We start from the raw sequence: 16,290 nt of genomic DNA, 5'->3' as shown, positions 1-16,290 counted from the left end.
TGACTGGCAGGAATGAGGCCAGACGTGTTTTAACCGTATAATGAGCTTTATTGTAATCGATCAATACAACTTATTCTGATCATTAAATACTGTGAAAAATGAAAGATGATTGACAGCATAGGCAACAAGTTTTTTGTTTTGTTTTGTAAACCATCCCATGATGCAACACGGCGTGCTAGGAGTTCTACTTCCTTCAGATCAAATGACTGTAGATAACTGAACACAAAGTGCAAAAGGCCACCTGATAGGCTGATGTATAAACACAACAGGAAGTAGCAGAAGGATTTAGTATGTCCTGTCGTGTTGCCACAGCTCCCACTGCGGAACGATGGCTGAGAACACTACGGGTTATAGGACACCACTTCTAAACATTCTCCCTTCCAACCATTAAACAACATCTTAGAACATGACATCATCTTATAAATACAAAATGTACATTTCCCCGCTCGCCTAGACTTCTAGATATATGTTGTGATTGTTTGATTATGCAGAACTCTGTGATACATTCGAGGCAGTGCTTCCCGGCTGCTTAACGAGATTGTTAACGAGCCCTCCAGGTGTTTCTACAGGTACGCTGATTAACGAGTCCTCCAGGTGTTTCAAAAGGTACGCTGATTAACGACTCTTAGCGAGACCTCAAGGTGTTTCTACAGGTGTGCTGCTTAACGAGACTGTTAACAATATCTTCAGTTGTTTCTACAGGTATACTGCTTAACGAGATCTTCAGGTGTTTCTGCTTAACGAGACTGTTAACGAGACCTTCAGGTGTTTCTCGGGTACGCTGCTTAAAAAGATTGTAATGAGTTCTACAGGTAATGCAACAGCTGGTGACCACTAAATGTGGCCAGAGAATTAAAAAACAAGCTGGACTGGAAACGTGGTTGGCAAGCAATGCTATATTGTAACATTTAGTGTATAGTGTAAAAAACAAATCTAATCTATCATTAAACATGAGTAATACATTAAAAAGCTAATATTAATAGGGGGTATATAACAAAGTCCCCAAATCATCACTAATATACGACTCAACATCGTAACCCACTTATATCGAGTTTGGAAACAGAATCATTAAATAAGAGATGCTACCTCGAGTATAAAAAGAAAGACAGCAGAGGAGGAGAATCCAAAAGAACCAAAACTTTAAAAGAAGCTTGAATGCTTTGAGACGATTCAAACCACATATAGACGTGTCTCGGTGGTTGTCGGGGTTCTGTTTGGTTCCCGGTGGCACCACTCAGCTGACACCGGGCAGGAAGGCAGGTCGGTTATCGATTATCGTTGAAGGATCCTTAATGAGGCGCTCATGATGAGGTCATCATATAGGGACACACCTGCGGTCAGCCAGGGTCACACATTACCGCCGCAGGTGTGTGGGCTATTGTCCCACCGCATGGGGGGGGGGGGGGGGGGGGGCAGAGGTTCTGTTAAGGGCATGCTGATAATATTAATACTAATCTGTAATATCGTTTGAATAGTGTTGTTCAGTTCTGAGTGTCTGACACTCTCTCTTCACTCACCATGAAGAACAAGGCCGACAGCATCTGGACCTCTTTAACTCTAAGTCGGCATCTTACGGGGCGTGAGCTACCTTAAGACCAGGGGTAAGGGTACCTTAAGGGTTATTTACCTTAAGACCAGGGGTCGTAACTCTTACTGAGAGAGCTGGAGGTTCTGGGACCACAAAGTGTAAGTCCTCCCCTGTAGACTGAGGCCAGGAGCTCCCCCTGTGGCTGGGAGAGGACTAGCAGGCTAGGCTAGCAGGCTAGGCTAGCAGGCTAGGCTAGGATGCTAGGCTAGGATGCTAGGCTAGGATGCTAGGCTAGGAGGCTAGCAGGCTAGACTAGCAGGCTAGACTAGGCGGCTAGGCTAGGAGGCTAGCAGGCTAGACTAGCAGGCTAGGCTAGGATGCTAGGCTAGGAGGCTAGCAGGCTAGACTAGCAGGCTAGGCTAGGCGGCTAGGCTACGTGGCTAGGCTAGGAGGGGACTTTTACTTTGTGGGTTGTAAAGGAGACAGCAGAAGATGATTCCAGCTCTGGGATAACATTACAGTATGGACCGCCCTCGCGCCACCATGGAGGGAAACAAGATGGAGCCCTCCTGGAGGAAGGGGATTGGCTGAGACGCGGGCTCCGAGGGGTCAGAGGTCACCCTAGGAGACCACACAGCCGGTGTCCTTCTGAGGCTTCAGGTCTGGTTCCTTCATGGGCTTCACCTCCTCCTCCGGCTTGGCCTTGGCCTGCACACACAAACAAACCAGTTCACTAGTACACCAGTTCACTGCCACACAAACAAACCAGTTCACTAGTACACCAGTACACTGCCACACAAACAAACCAGTTCACTAGTACACCAGTACACTGCCACACAAACTCGAGTACACCGGGCACACACAAACAGACCAGTGAGGTAGTTCACTAGTCCACTAGTACTCAGCACACACAAACAGACCAGTGATGTAGTTCACTAGTCCACTAGTACTCTGCACACACAAACAGACCAGTGATGTAGTTCACTAGTACACTAGTACTCTGCACACACAAACAGGCCAGTGAAGTAGTTCACCAGTTCATTAGTACTCTGCACACACACACAGACCAGTGAAGAGGTTCACTAGTACACCAGTACTCTGTCAGCCCAGATCGCAGCGTACCAGTGTGTTGTCTGGTTAGCACTTTGACGCTAGGCCATGTAGCATCCAGCAGGCAGCCCAGTACCTTTTGGTTCTTGTCGTTGTCTGGTTAGCACCCTACCCTTGAGGTTGTACCATGTATCATGCAGCCTGCAGCATGCCGCCCAGTACCTTGTCGTTCTTGGCCCCCTTGGTGAGGTCGAAGGTGTTCAGCACCTCCGGGCTCCACTGCTCGCTGAGCGGCGGCAGCTCAAAGGCCAGCGGCTCGGCCAGGCCGTAGCTCGCCTTCAGCTCCAGCTGGGGCGCCTCCTCCGGCACCTTGTGGAAGTAGCTGGTATTACAGGATAATTATTAACATTAAATACCATTATATTACATTATATAAAATGATATAACATCAAATATATCACCTTGTGGAAGTAGCTGGTATTACAGGATAATTATTAACATTAAATACCATTATATAAAATGATAACATCAAATACATCACCTTGTGGAATTATTTATAAATTATTATTATTTATAATTATTACAACATAAGTTTATGTGTAAGTGTGCACGTGTACACACACACACACACACACACACACACACACACACACACACACACACACACACACACACACACACACACACACACACACACACACACACACACACACACACACACACACACACACACACACACACACCCGAAAATTCTAAATGTCTCCGGTCAGAATGACCAATGGAAATAATTCTCTCTGCACGATTTGAATTGTGTTTAAATATGCTACAGTGGTCATTTGTTTAGCCAATTCATGTAAAACAATGTGGGTCGGGCCGATATTTCCCACCACTATCCTCGAGCCGGGTCGGGCCGGGCCTTTGATCGAGCGTTTGTGTTTTTTTATTCATTGCTTTATTGGCCTAATCTGAGGAGAAATCTATGACATAAACAGACATATTATAGGCCTTTATTACTCGGGTCTTCTCAATGGCGTGGAACACTCCGTTCACTTGCATGGGTAGTAGTCCGGTAACTTGTCAACCCCAGCATCTTCGGTTGCTAAGCGACGTCAACGTCTTTGACTATTTCACTGCTGATCAACACTACGAATGCTGGTAACGATTAAATTTTAAAAAGGCACACCATGTGAAGTTATTTTTTCGTTTTGGCAATAACCCGTGTAATAAGCGGGATAATGTATAGAACGTCGCCGGTCATTATCGAAAATAAGCCCCTTCAGGGGGTTAAACCCCTATCGGGTTTAATTTCCCGATAATGACCGGCGTTCTATACATTATCCCTTACATGTATATTTAGCAGAGTAGGCCTAAGTAACAAATGGGTAAAAAGTTACACATGTATTAAAAAAAATGTGTCGGGCCGGGCCGGGCTCGGACAGAACTTGCACGGGCTCGGGCCGGCCCAACCTAAGCTCTAATAAAGACTGCTCAGCGAAGCCGCCTTGGGGAAGGAAGAGTCACGAGGCTTATGCGCATTGCAAGCAGCAGAGACACTCTCGATACATTTGACTTTAAGTCGGCAGCGGCACGCTTCACAGACGCCAAATATCGAAAGAAAAAAAAAACGTTAAAATGAATCCTTCCAGGTCACATGATGACCGTCGCCAATTTTTTTCTAGCGGAAACCCTGACGTGTACGTGTGTGTTTATGTAGTTGTGCGTGTGCGTGTGCGTGTGTGCGTGCGTGTGCGTGTGTGCGTGCGTGTGCGTGTGTTTGTACTGACATGAAGCCGTTCTCCCGCTGACACTTCTCCAGGGTGTTCTTCACCAGCGCACCGAGCTTCAGGAAGAAGAGCTGCTCCGAGGGCCGCGCGGTGGAGCCCGGGCCCTTGGTCTGCCGGTACTCCTTACACAGCTCCTCCGCTCGCTGGTAGGCTGGGACCATCGACCAGTTAACATGTACCATTAACCAGAACCATTAACACAGCTCCTCCGCTCGCTGGTAGGCTGGGACCATCGACCAGTTAACATGTACCATTAACCAGAACCATTAACACAGCTCCTCCGCTCGCTGGTAGGCTGGGACCATCGACCAGTTAACATGTACCATTAACCAGAACCATTAACACAGCTCCTCCGCTCGCTGGTAGGCTGGGACCATCGACCAGTTAACATGTACCATTAACCAGAACCATTAACACAGCTCCTCCGCTCGCTGGTAGGCTGGGACCATCGACCAGTTAACATGTACCATTAACCAGAACCATTAACACAGCTCCTCCGCTCGCTGGTAGGCTGGGACCATCGACCAGTTAACATGTAGCAGAACCAGAACCATTAACACAGCTCCTCCGCTCGCTGGTAGGCTGGGACCATCGACCAGTTAACATGTAGCAGAACCAGAACCATTAACACAGCTCCTCCGCTCGCTGGTAGGCTGGGACCATCGACCAGTTAACATGTAGCAGAACCAGAACCATTAACACAGCTCCTCCGCTCGCTGGTAGGCTGGGACCATCGACCAGTTAACATGTAGCAGAACCAGAACCATTAACACAGCTCCTCCGCTCGCTGGTAGGCTGGGACCATCGACCAGTTAACATGTAGCAGAACCAGAACCATTAACACAGCTCCTCCGCTCGCTGGTAGGCTGGGACCATTAACCAGCTAACATGTAGCAGAACCAGAACCAGAACCAGTAACACAGCTCCTCCCCTCGCTGGTAGGCTGGGACCATCAACCAGTTAGAATGAACCAGTGACCAGAACCAGTAACCATTTACACAGCTCCTCAGCACACTGGTAGGCTAGACACAACCAGGAACCAAAACCATTGACCAGTAACCAGAACCATTAGCCAGTTACCAGAACCGTCAACCAGTTACCAGAACCGTTAACCAGTTACCATTAATACAGCTCCTCTGCCCGCTGGTAACTTGGACACAACCAGTAACCATTTACCATTAACCAGTTAGCATTAACCAACACCTATTGAATCTGGTCTATAGTCAGCGTGGTTAACCTATTGAACCTGGGCTATAGTTAGCGTGGTTAACCTATTGAACCTGAGCTATAGTTAGCATGGTTAACCTGGTCAATAGTTAGTATGGTTAACCTGGTATAGTTAACCTATTGAACCTGGGCTATAGTTAGCGAGGTTAACCTATTGAACCTGGTCTATAGTTAGCATGGTTAACCTGGTCTATAGATAGCGTGGTTAACCTGGGCTATAGTTAGCGGGGTTAACCTGGGCTATAGTTAGCGGGGTTAACCTGGGCTATAGTTAGCGGGGTTAACCTGGGATATAGTTAGCGTGGTTACTCACACTTCTCTGCCTCCTGTAGGGAGCGGATTGCCTCTCCACACTTATCGCTGGCCAGCAGCGTCTGTCCGTGGTAGCAGTACGCCTGCAGACAGACACGCACACTTTAGTCACAACACACACACAATACAGACACAAAAAGAGCTACACAAAACAGACACATAAAGAGCGACACAAGGGAATCACACAACCAGAAGGTTTAAAACCCCTCAAACACACTTCAGGAGGTACCGACAGGTTAACTAAGACAGGGTTAACTAAGACAGGGTTGACTAAGACAGGGTTAACTTACTGTTGTGTTACTGACAGGGTTAAATAAGACATGGTTAACTGAGACAGGGTTAACTAAGACTAACTAATTGTTGTGTTACTGACAGGAGGACTATAACGGTTCCATAACTTACATAAGCCATGTAGAAGTGCATCTTGAGCTGGAAGTATTTCTTCCACTTGTTGCTGCACTCTGGCTCCAAAGTGTGAAGCGTCTGGTCTAGAAAACAGAGCAGCATGGTTAACAGGGTCAGCCCGCAGTCCCACAGGAGGCCACTAGAGGGCGGGGTCAGCCCGCAGTCCCACAGGAGGCCACTAGAGGGCGGGGTCAGCCCGCAGTCCCACAGGAGGCCACTAGAGGGCGGGGTCAGCCTGCAGTCCCACAGGAGGCCACTAGAGGGCGGGGTCAGCCTGCAGTCCCACAGGAGGCCACTAGAGGGCGGGGTCAGCCCGCAGTCCCACAGGAGGCGGGCGGCCAAAAGGATTGTATTCATATCACACAGAGAGCCCCTGTTTGTGAATTTGTTCCGATACGGGGAGTACGCAAGTCTATGCACTGATCCGACACAACACATGACCCCTTTACTACTCAAACAACATCACAAACACAACAGTGTTATGCTTGCGTTCAAAAAACGGTCAGAGGTGGAAAGTCGGAATGGGAAACGCGTCACCTCCTCCGATCTCCGGGCGTTCGAGCTAACTAGAAGAATACAAATGTATTATTATAGATTACAAACGTCAGTAAAAATTGTAGACAGTAAGTGAACCGACTCTTTATTGCTGTCATCGTAAGAGAACTCTTAAGTCGAAACTTAAGTTCAGGAATAGGAATGGAATCGGAATTTGTTTTATGGGAACATCTGTTCCCGTTTGGTGCCGGACTAATGCCTCATGATCCACTGCAGACTTCTGCTCTGGCCAATCAGGAGCTCGGAGAGGGATGACAGGGAGAAATGTCGACCAATCACGATTCCCCTGGGAGAAGGGTCAGAGGTTAGGTGACTCACTGGCTCTCTGGTAGAAGTTGGCCGTCTCGTAGGACAGGGCGGCGACCAGCGTAGCGTTGTGCTTCAGCTCGATGGCCCGCGCGATGGTCACTGTGAGACGAGAACCAGGGAACCATGTTAGGACCATGGACCAGCAGCAGGACCATGGACCCATGTGACCAACACCAGGACCATGGACCCATGTGACCACACCAGGACCATGGACCCATGTGACCACACCAGGACCATGGACCAACTCCAATACCGAACCTAATGATGCTAACATGCTAGCTACCTTCCTGTGCCTCCGCCTGGCATTGGATGATGTACGCGTCAATCACCCTGGCCTCCAGGTCCCGCCCCTTCTCGGCAGGGGTGATGAGGCGGGGGATCTGGTCTTCCTGTAGAAAACACCAGCACAGCGTTATAGACTCTTCCTCTGACCTGCGTTATGGTCCTGTTTTTTCCGGTCTGCTGCCCCCCTGCCCCCCCCCAGAGGTCGTTGGGGCCACCACACCGAGGAGGTCTGCACCCCCAAGGCCCGAATGGAGACACCCAACCCTTTAGTGAAGCTCTCACTCACTGCAGGAGACGCTAAAGTAGCTATCGCTAGGCTATCTTTACCGTAGCAGCTAATAGGTGCTGTTGCACGTTACCCTAACTTTACTGTAGTAGAGGCTTATAGAAGCTGTAGCTAGGCTATCTATACTGTAGCGTAAGCTAATCAAATGGCTGCTATTGTTCGTTAACTTATCTTTGCTGTAGAAGAAGCTAAAATAAGCTATCACTGGGCTATCTTTGTTGTAGCCGTAGCTAAAATAAGTTATCACTAGAATAGCTTTACTGTAGATGAAGCTAATGTGATATGACTGCTAGCGGTCTTCACCTTGAGGTGTTTAAAGATGCCGGCGGCCATCTTCAGGCTTCGATGGACGTCTTTAGCCTCCGCTTCCGTTACACTAAGACACAAGACAAGACACAAGACATCAGAGACGTTAACACAAATACGGTTTCAAGGTCACAATTGTCATCCATTACATCCCAGGCTGTCAATCATGGTATATATGCTACATGGTGATATGACATGTGGTGATAAGACATTTGGTGATATTTGATGAGGATACTATGATAAAAGATGATGTTATGATAAATACATGAGGATACTATGATAAACGATGATGTAATGATATATACACACAGTGATACTATGATAAACGATGATGTTATGATATATACACGATGGTATGAGGATACTATGATAAACGATGATGTTATGATATAAACACAGTGATACTATGATAAACGATGATGTTATGATATATACACAGTGATACTATGATAAACGATGATGTTATGATATATACAGTGATACTATGATAAACAATGATGTTATGATATATACACAGTGATACTATGATAAACGATGATGTTATGATATATAAACGGTGATACGAGGGCGGGAGGACCTACTTCTCCTTGCCCGCCATGCGGGAGGCGAACTTGGTGTACCAGATGGCCACGTTGTAGCTCATGGAGATCAGCTCGAAGATGGCGTCCTGTTGCGCACTGTGGGAAACGGGGTTCAGAGGAGGGGGGTGAGACAGGTTCGACCCGTTCTGGCGGTCAGTAGAACCAACGCATGGGGGGCCCGGTTCTCAGGGGTCTCACGGGACCACAGTCCGGTTCTGTAGGAGCCTACCTTGGGACGTTCCCCTGCAGAGTGTCGGTCCACTTGAAGTTCTGGATGAATCTCATCTTGTTCTCCTGTGTGGTCCCGTCCAGAGACGAGATGAACCCTGGGGAGTAGCAAGAAGCCTCCAGCGGTTAGTGGCAGAACAACTGATCACATGTTAGGAGACAGAGAAACAGGTTCATTACTGATCCACATGTCAGGAGACAGAGTAACAGGTTCATTACTGATCCACATGTCAGGAGACAGTAACAGGTCCATTACTGATCCACATGTCAGGAGACAGAGTAACAGGTTCATTACTGATCCACATGTCAGGAGACAGAGTAACAGGTCCATTACTGATCCACATGGAAGGAGACAGAGAAACAGGTTCATTAAACTACCTCCTTGGAACTTAAAGCATCAGTGTATTGGTGATGAAATACACAAGCAGTCAGTGAACACATCCTCAAACTCCTGTGTACTCTACTGTAGATACTCTACTGTAACACCCCTCTGGTGACCACTGTAGATACTCCACTGTAACACCCCTCTAGTGACTACTGTAGATACTCCACTGTAACACCCCTCTGGTGACTACTGTAGATACTCTACTGTAACACCCCTCTAGTGACTACTGTAGATACTCTACTGTAACACCCCTCTGGTGACTACTGTAGATACTCTACTGTAACACCCCTCTGGTGACTACTGTAGATACTCTACTGTAACACCCCTCTAGTGACTACTGTAGATACTCCACTGTAACACCCCTCTAGTGACTACTGTAGATACTCTACTGTAACACCCCTCTGGTGACTACTGTAGATACTCTACTGTATTGACACCAGAGGGTTGCTGTTACAGTAGAGTATCTATAGTAGACACACCCCCCCCGCCTCTACCTTGGAGCAGGGAGAAGTAGGCGTCGGTGGCGTTCTTCATCATGTCCGGGTTGCAGGTGACGTCTGTGAACATCTCCAGCAGCCGCGCACGGTCCGTCCTCAGGTTGCTGCGGACCACAACGTTCATCAACCACATGGACAGCAAGTACCGTCTTTCAGCCAGCGCCCCCTAGGGGGGCGCTGGCTGAAAGACGGTACTTGCTGTACTTAGTCTGAGCACACTCCGAGAGCAGACACAAGACTGGGAGGAGCTACTCAATATTCCAAAGGTAGCAACCAATCATTAGCTACCAAACATTAGGTCCTTTGTTCTACGAGTGGAGGGGGGTTAATGGTTTCGTCCCGACCAAGAGTGTCAACACCAGAGGTAAACATTACACAGCGGGTCAAACGGGGGTTGGACTCTTGTTTCTCAGAGTTGGAGCAGAGGAAGCTAAGAAGGCCATTCCCCCCCTCCCTCTCAGGGCTCATTCCAACCAATCAGGCGCTGCGACGGCCCTGGGGGAGTGACTGTGGCGTGTGTGACGTCATGCTGTGGACTCAAACCACTCCTTCACGGCAGGGCGGGGCCGCCCTGGAAGAACAACGCCTGATACGGTGAGCCCTGGGTTAGTGGGCCAGAGATCAGAGGGGAGGGGTGGGAGGTGAGGAGGGTAGGAGGTGAGGACGGTAGGAGGTGAGGAGGGTAGGAGGTGAGGAGGGTAGGAGGTGAGGACGGTAGGAGGTGTGGAGGGTAGGAAGGTAGGATGTAAGGAGGTTAGGGTTATTATGGTAGGAGGTGAGGAGGGTAGGGTTAGGAGGTTAGGAGGGTATGAGGGTAGGAGGGTATGAGGGTAGGAGGAGAGGAGGTAAGGAGGGTTGGAGGTAAGGAGGGTAGTAGGTAAGGAGGGTAGGAGGTAAGGAGGGTAGGAGGTAAGGAGGTGAGGAGCTTAGGGCTACAAGGGAGGTGACACAGGGACAGATGATGGATAGGGGGTTCAGATCCACCGACCAGCCTCAAGGCCTTGGAGTCCCTGTGGTCCAGTAGCAGCTGAACCCAGCGACTAGTGAACCACCAGAGCAGTCTCCACTCCCCGTCCATGGCCCTGGACCAACCCTCCCGTCTGGTCACCTACTTGCAGATCTTGTTGGCGGCAGGGCTGCCGGCCACCCCGTAGAAGTTGAAGGAGACCGGGGCCGTCGCCTTCAGGGGGTTTCGGTGGAACCAGTGGGCCATCCTGGACTGGGCTCTACGGACCAGAACATCACAGGACGTCAACAAAGGGCAACATCACAGAACATCATCATCACTGGACATCACCCCATGACACCATCACATGACCCGCTGCTTACGGTACGGCAGGTGCATTCCTCCCCGGCCATCCCGACCCCGCCTGCTCTATATATACTCTGTGATTGACAGCTAGTGTTAGCGGGGACCTACGGTCGTCGTGGGTTGAATGTATACAAGGATTTGTTAAAGATACAGCAGGACATGAATACTTTAAGGCGACTTGGTCCTAAACTAGTTATTCAGTGAGGCGGTGTTCAGAGGAGCGCGGTGGACTGGAGACACGGCTCCTCTCTCACTGCCACCCTGTCGACCGACTCGGATGGGCATGTCAAGATGTTAAGAGGAGGGTCGCTGTGTCTGATCTTAAAGAGAGGCTCGTTGTGTCTGAAGGCTTGAGGTTCGGAGGAGGAGGAGAGGAGCTCCGTGACGTAGTCTATAGCGATAGCTAGCGTTAGCTTCGTCTCGAGACGTCAACGCGATGAAAAGACGAGAAGAAGTGAAACCGCGGGATTAAAGGCGGTAAACTTGAGGTAGAGGTGGTCGGGGGTTGGATGTGTCGGGAGGTGGAGGTGGTCGTCGTTACCTTGAAACTGGGGTCTGAGACGGAGAGGTTCTTCGGGAAGTCTGACAGCAACAACAACTCACTTCCGGAAATAAACCAAAGGCAGCCTCTGGCCAATAGGAGCGCATCAGGAAGTGAACGCTAAGAGAGAGTTCGACCAATAAGAGCCGATCGTTTGGTCAGATGACGTCGAAGCCGTATATATACCACGCTCTGAGATCAGCCCCGACGGTTCTGTCAATAACATACCAGACTGTAAGGACGGGATGAACGGATCTGGGATCCGACCCGCTCCCTTTGTTTGTGAGACAAGCCCGTAATAAAGATATAGAACAACATGTGTAAATGTACACACCAATGAGACAAACACACTCAGATATCAATAAATCATTTTAATTTTCCCACTTTGACAAGCATTGCATGAACAGAGCAGCGAAAATGTAATTCTAGTGACGAACAGAAGTAAAGAGAACTTGTTTGACCCAGTTGTTCAATCTACCAGGCATCATGGATCTTCTCCAACTAAGGCAAAGTGTCCCCAGAACCTCAAAGTTGACATACAACGATTGTGCTTTGCAAAAATATTTTCTTAGAAAGATGAACAAATTTAGTTGGAAGAATATGTTTTAGTCAATAAACTCATTTTATCATTGTTCATTTCATATATATATATTTATATACATATATCTTTTATGGAATGCAGAAGCGATCCAAAGTGTTTGGTGTAAACAATCGATTGATAGAACTTCACCCAAGGTGGGTCAACATGTCAGCATACTTTTCATCCCCTCAATGGCTCAGCAAGAGTTTAAGGCACAGTAATTAATCCTCAACAAACAAAGGCACGTTTGGTGAATTATTCAAACGCTTCTATTAAGTTGAGAAACTTTACCCCATAGGCTGAAAATAGTTTGTCAATGATTGGAGGCGGTTCAGGTATTTCTGGTCTGATGCCAAGCATTCCAAAACAGACATTCATAAATTAATATCTTCTCCAAAGCGATTGTGTACAGCGTCCATGTAACACAGTAGGACATGTTGAAGACTGTTCTCACGTTTAGCAACATTTACTTATCTTTGGATCACAATAGAACGCATTGTGGACATCTTCTGCATAACAAAATAATAAATTTGCATTGTCACAGGCATCCGCTGTTTAATCTCAAATTGCATCCTACACACACACACACACACAAACACACACACGCACACTTTTCATCATCCCAAACCTGATCAAACACAACTAAATGGCCTATAATGTAATCAAGAGAAGTCTTTGGCAATCGCGCCCCTTTGGTGTTTTAAGAATGATGCTAAAACTCAAGCTAGGAATCTAGCTCTATAACACACACGCACGCGCACAGGCAGGCAGGCACGCACACGCACACACACACACACACACGACAACATCTGGTGGTCTGACCCCTGGAAGACTTTCAGTCAGAACTACGAAGCTGAACCTCCTCCTGATGTCCACCTTGTGCACGTGGAGGTGGGCCGTGCACGTGGAGGTGAGTGCGGTTCTCAGAGGCGCCGGGCATAGTTCTTGCAGAGCACGTGGTCGCGGAGGTCCCCCCAGCCTCCGTTCTTGACGTGGGGCCGGTGCTCCACCTTCTCCCCCCCGCTGAGCGAGAGCGAGGCGGGGAACAGGCTCCCCTTCACCCGCTGCAGGACCTCCTCCACCCGCCGCGCCGCCAGCTCCGGCCTGCACTCCTCCTTCTTCTGGTGGAGGCCGCAGTCCCCGGTGTGGAGTACGCGGGAGCCCAGGGCCGCCAGCACCTTCAGGGGCTTGGCGATGCAGGTCCCCGACAGGTGCTGCAGGGTCCAGTCCCAGTTGTAGTCGTCGTAGGTGCAGAAGGCCTCGTTGCAGCCCATCAGCTTGTAGTACACCTCGCGGGAGAGCGCCAGGCCCATGTTGTGCTTGGTGGACTCCCAGCTGGCCGTCTGCAGCCGGTCCGAGTGGCCGCCGAAGCCGCCGTCCGGCACCTTGTGGTTCCCCAGCGCCAGCACGTCGCAGTCGGGGCAGCTGGCGGCGCGGTAGGCCGCCATGGCGCGGTAGTGGTGGTAGAAGTCGGGCAGCAGGTAGTGGTCCTCCTCCAGGAACACGGCGAAGCCGTGGTAGCCCTGCACGGCGCCCACCCGCTCCCACACAAAGTGCATCTTCCACCACCAGTGGTGCTTGGTCTGAGTGATGGCCGCCTCGCGGTAGTGGCCGTAGGAGTCGGGGTGCTCCGCGTTCAGGCAGCCCGACCTCACGGCCTGGTCCCGGGCCGCGTCCCGGGGGCAGTCCTTGGGGTCGTGGCCGGGGAAGGAGTCGGGGTAGAGCTGGGTGCTGTAGGGGAAGTAGATCTGGATGACCTTGCAGAAAGTGATCCCTTGCACGATGGAGTTGATCTCCTCGGAGAAGTAGTCGTGGCTGAAGATGACCAGGAAGCCCTGGACCTCTGCGGCACTCTCCAGAGACCTGACCAGCAGGCGCAGGTAGTCCGGCCGGTTGTGGACCTGGACCACCAGCACCAGCTGGGGCTCCTCCGGGAACCGGTCTGCGTTCAAAACGAACTGCTGGTAATCCGCGTTCAAAACAGAGTCAGCCAATTCAGACGGGGAGGCGAAGTTCAGTTTGACCATCTCTTCGGACTGCGAGACGTGGCTGTCTCTGAAGCTGATGGGGTCAGTTGTCTCCGGGTCGGACAGAAACAGCACCCGGGTGGAGAACAGCAGCGTCCCGATGACCAGCGAGACCCCCAGCAGCGCCAGCGCCTTGCGCCGCACCATACGGAACCTCATGACCGCCGAGGACCAGCAGAGACCGGGTCTAAACACACGACTGTCGGCTCGGCTTCACCCTCGTATCGACATCGTGTTCATGGTATTCATGGTAAACTTGCCGTCTTGGTCACGTTGTGTCACCCGAGTTCTGAGGCCGGAATGACAGCAGCGACGCGGGCTCCACAGCGTCTCACCAGCCGGTCCACAGCGTCTCACCAGCCGGTCCACAGCGGTCCGTCTCCTTCTGCTCTGCGGTGCGATTCCTGTGATACAAACCCGGTCCGCGGTGTTGGTGAGCAGTGGTAGTAAGGTAACTCCATGAGCATGTTTACCGGAGTTTGAACTCACCGAAAAGACGTGTGACGAGCGAGAAGTGGAAACCAGGAAGAGGATGGAAGGAGTCCGACCCATCTTCAGCAGGAAGCACGCCGACTGCTGACGTGTACAAAGCAGCCAACGGGAGGCGAGCGAGCCGCTGGTCCGACCCTCCGACCCTCCTACTCTGCTACCTCCTACTCACCTACCCTCCCACCACCTACCTTCTACCCTCCTCCCCCACCCCCCTCCTCCCCTCCTCCCGTGAGGTATCGGGAACGCGGGGCTGACTCCCGGCCGAGTCAACAGAACTAAACAAACCAAGGATTGCCAGAAGGCTTCGTTTTTTCACACTCACGCAAATCCTGCGTCTCAGTGCTGCATGTCAGGGTTAGTGTTAGTGCAAGTGATGTCATGTAAAGTGTCTTAGAGTTAGGGTTTCCGGGATTAAGCCGTAAGTGTTGGTGATGTAAAGTGAACTGTGAGCGGTGGTGGTGAAACTGAACTTCCGGTTGGACTAGACCCAGTAACCCAGATGTATTCGGCCTGCAGGCTTCGAGTTCAGTCAAGTTGTCACTTAATAAGTAACTAAACAAACGAGTCAGAGTGCATCATGGGATTCTTCTATTTCTTTTATTTTTTTTTACATTTTGTTCGATGTAAAACCCAGAATAAACGTGACTATAGGCCTCCCGTATCCTGGGCCAATCAAAACGTGTTTAGCCACATCTGGCATCAAAACACCGTGGCTGTTTCAAACACCACCTCCCCCCACACCACCCCCATAATGACCGGTAATTAACCAGAAATCCCGGGACTGCCGATAACATTCCCATGCTGCTCTGCTGCCCAAAGGGCAGAGCCTGGAGGAGATCTGGGTCCTCTGGTCTCTGGTCCACGGCGGCCACGTCGGTCAAACGGGCGGGGGAACGTTCTAGAGTCTTTGAGGGAGTCAGGGAGGTCACCTGCTGATCTGAGGCAGCACCCCGACGCCTCGGCAGCAGACTTTGAGCACTGATCTGGTGTGTTGACGCTCGCAGGGCCGTGTTTACATTAGGCCTGGACCGCCCGGCTCAGGGCTGAGGTCCACATGGCTGGAGACGCACCAGACGCCTCCGCTCAGCTCAGTGTGGACACCCCCCCCCTCCGGGACCCGGGTCTGGGACCTGGGTCTGGGACTGGGACCAGGGTCTGGGACCAGGGTCTGGGACTGGGACCAGGGTCTGGGACTGGGACCAGGGTCTGGGTCTGGGACCAGGGTCAGCTTGTCTGAGACAGGAGGTAGACCCCTCAGCTGGTCTGGGACCAGACAGGAGGTAGACCCCTCAGCTGGTCTGGGACCAGACAGGAGGTAGACAGCTGGAGGAGGTCCTGAAGGCCAGACAACATGAAACGAGCTCCAGGAAATACTTGAGGAAGTTTCCCCTCAGAGAAGCCGAATCGTTGGCTGCAGTCTCGCTATTATAGAGCTGGGACACGCACCAGCCCACAGACACGTATCCAGCTGTTCTGCTGACACCTCTTCCCCTTTACTTTACGTTTCTCTTACAGTGTTTTAATGACTCCTTTGCGGAGGGTTCTGCTTCAATAAATGTGCCTTACTTATCATGTTCAGCGGGACGGTTTAGAAGATAGT

At 50.5% G+C, this 16,290-nt stretch overlaps 2 protein-coding genes across 2 annotated transcripts; both read right to left on the bottom strand.

The window, feature by feature from the left end:
• Nucleotides 1-18: 18 nt before the first annotated feature.
• brox (BRO1 domain and CAAX motif containing) lies at nt 19-11,687 on the bottom strand. The gene is made up of 13 exons (XM_056580928.1): nt 11,592-11,687; nt 10,851-10,964; nt 9,736-9,842; nt 8,858-8,954; nt 8,629-8,724; nt 8,045-8,117; nt 7,454-7,559; nt 7,180-7,269; nt 6,304-6,389; nt 5,903-5,984; nt 4,363-4,513; nt 2,801-2,960; nt 19-2,236 (listed from the first exon to the last, which is right to left on the bottom strand). Exons 2-13 carry the CDS (start codon nt 10,949-10,951, stop codon nt 2,150-2,152), a joined length of 1,236 nt encoding a protein of 411 aa, XP_056436903.1. The 5' UTR covers nt 10,952-10,964; nt 11,592-11,687; the 3' UTR covers nt 19-2,149.
• Nucleotides 11,688-11,767: 80 nt separating this feature from the next.
• Nucleotides 11,768-14,846, bottom strand: LOC130374260 (alpha-1,6-mannosyl-glycoprotein 2-beta-N-acetylglucosaminyltransferase). The gene is made up of 2 exons (XM_056580929.1): nt 14,688-14,846; nt 11,768-14,602 (listed from the first exon to the last, which is right to left on the bottom strand). Exon 2 carries the CDS (start codon nt 14,355-14,357, stop codon nt 13,095-13,097), a length of 1,263 nt encoding a protein of 420 aa, XP_056436904.1. The 5' UTR covers nt 14,358-14,602; nt 14,688-14,846; the 3' UTR covers nt 11,768-13,094.
• Between the last annotated feature and the right edge of the window lie 1,444 nt (nt 14,847-16,290).

The sequence above is a fragment of the Gadus chalcogrammus genome, chromosome 21 (assembly GCF_026213295.1).
Source record: "Gadus chalcogrammus isolate NIFS_2021 chromosome 21, NIFS_Gcha_1.0, whole genome shotgun sequence".
Classification (NCBI taxonomy): Eukaryota; Metazoa; Chordata; class Actinopteri; order Gadiformes; family Gadidae; genus Gadus; species Gadus chalcogrammus.
This window is presented reverse-complemented; position numbering and strand designations above follow the sequence as displayed.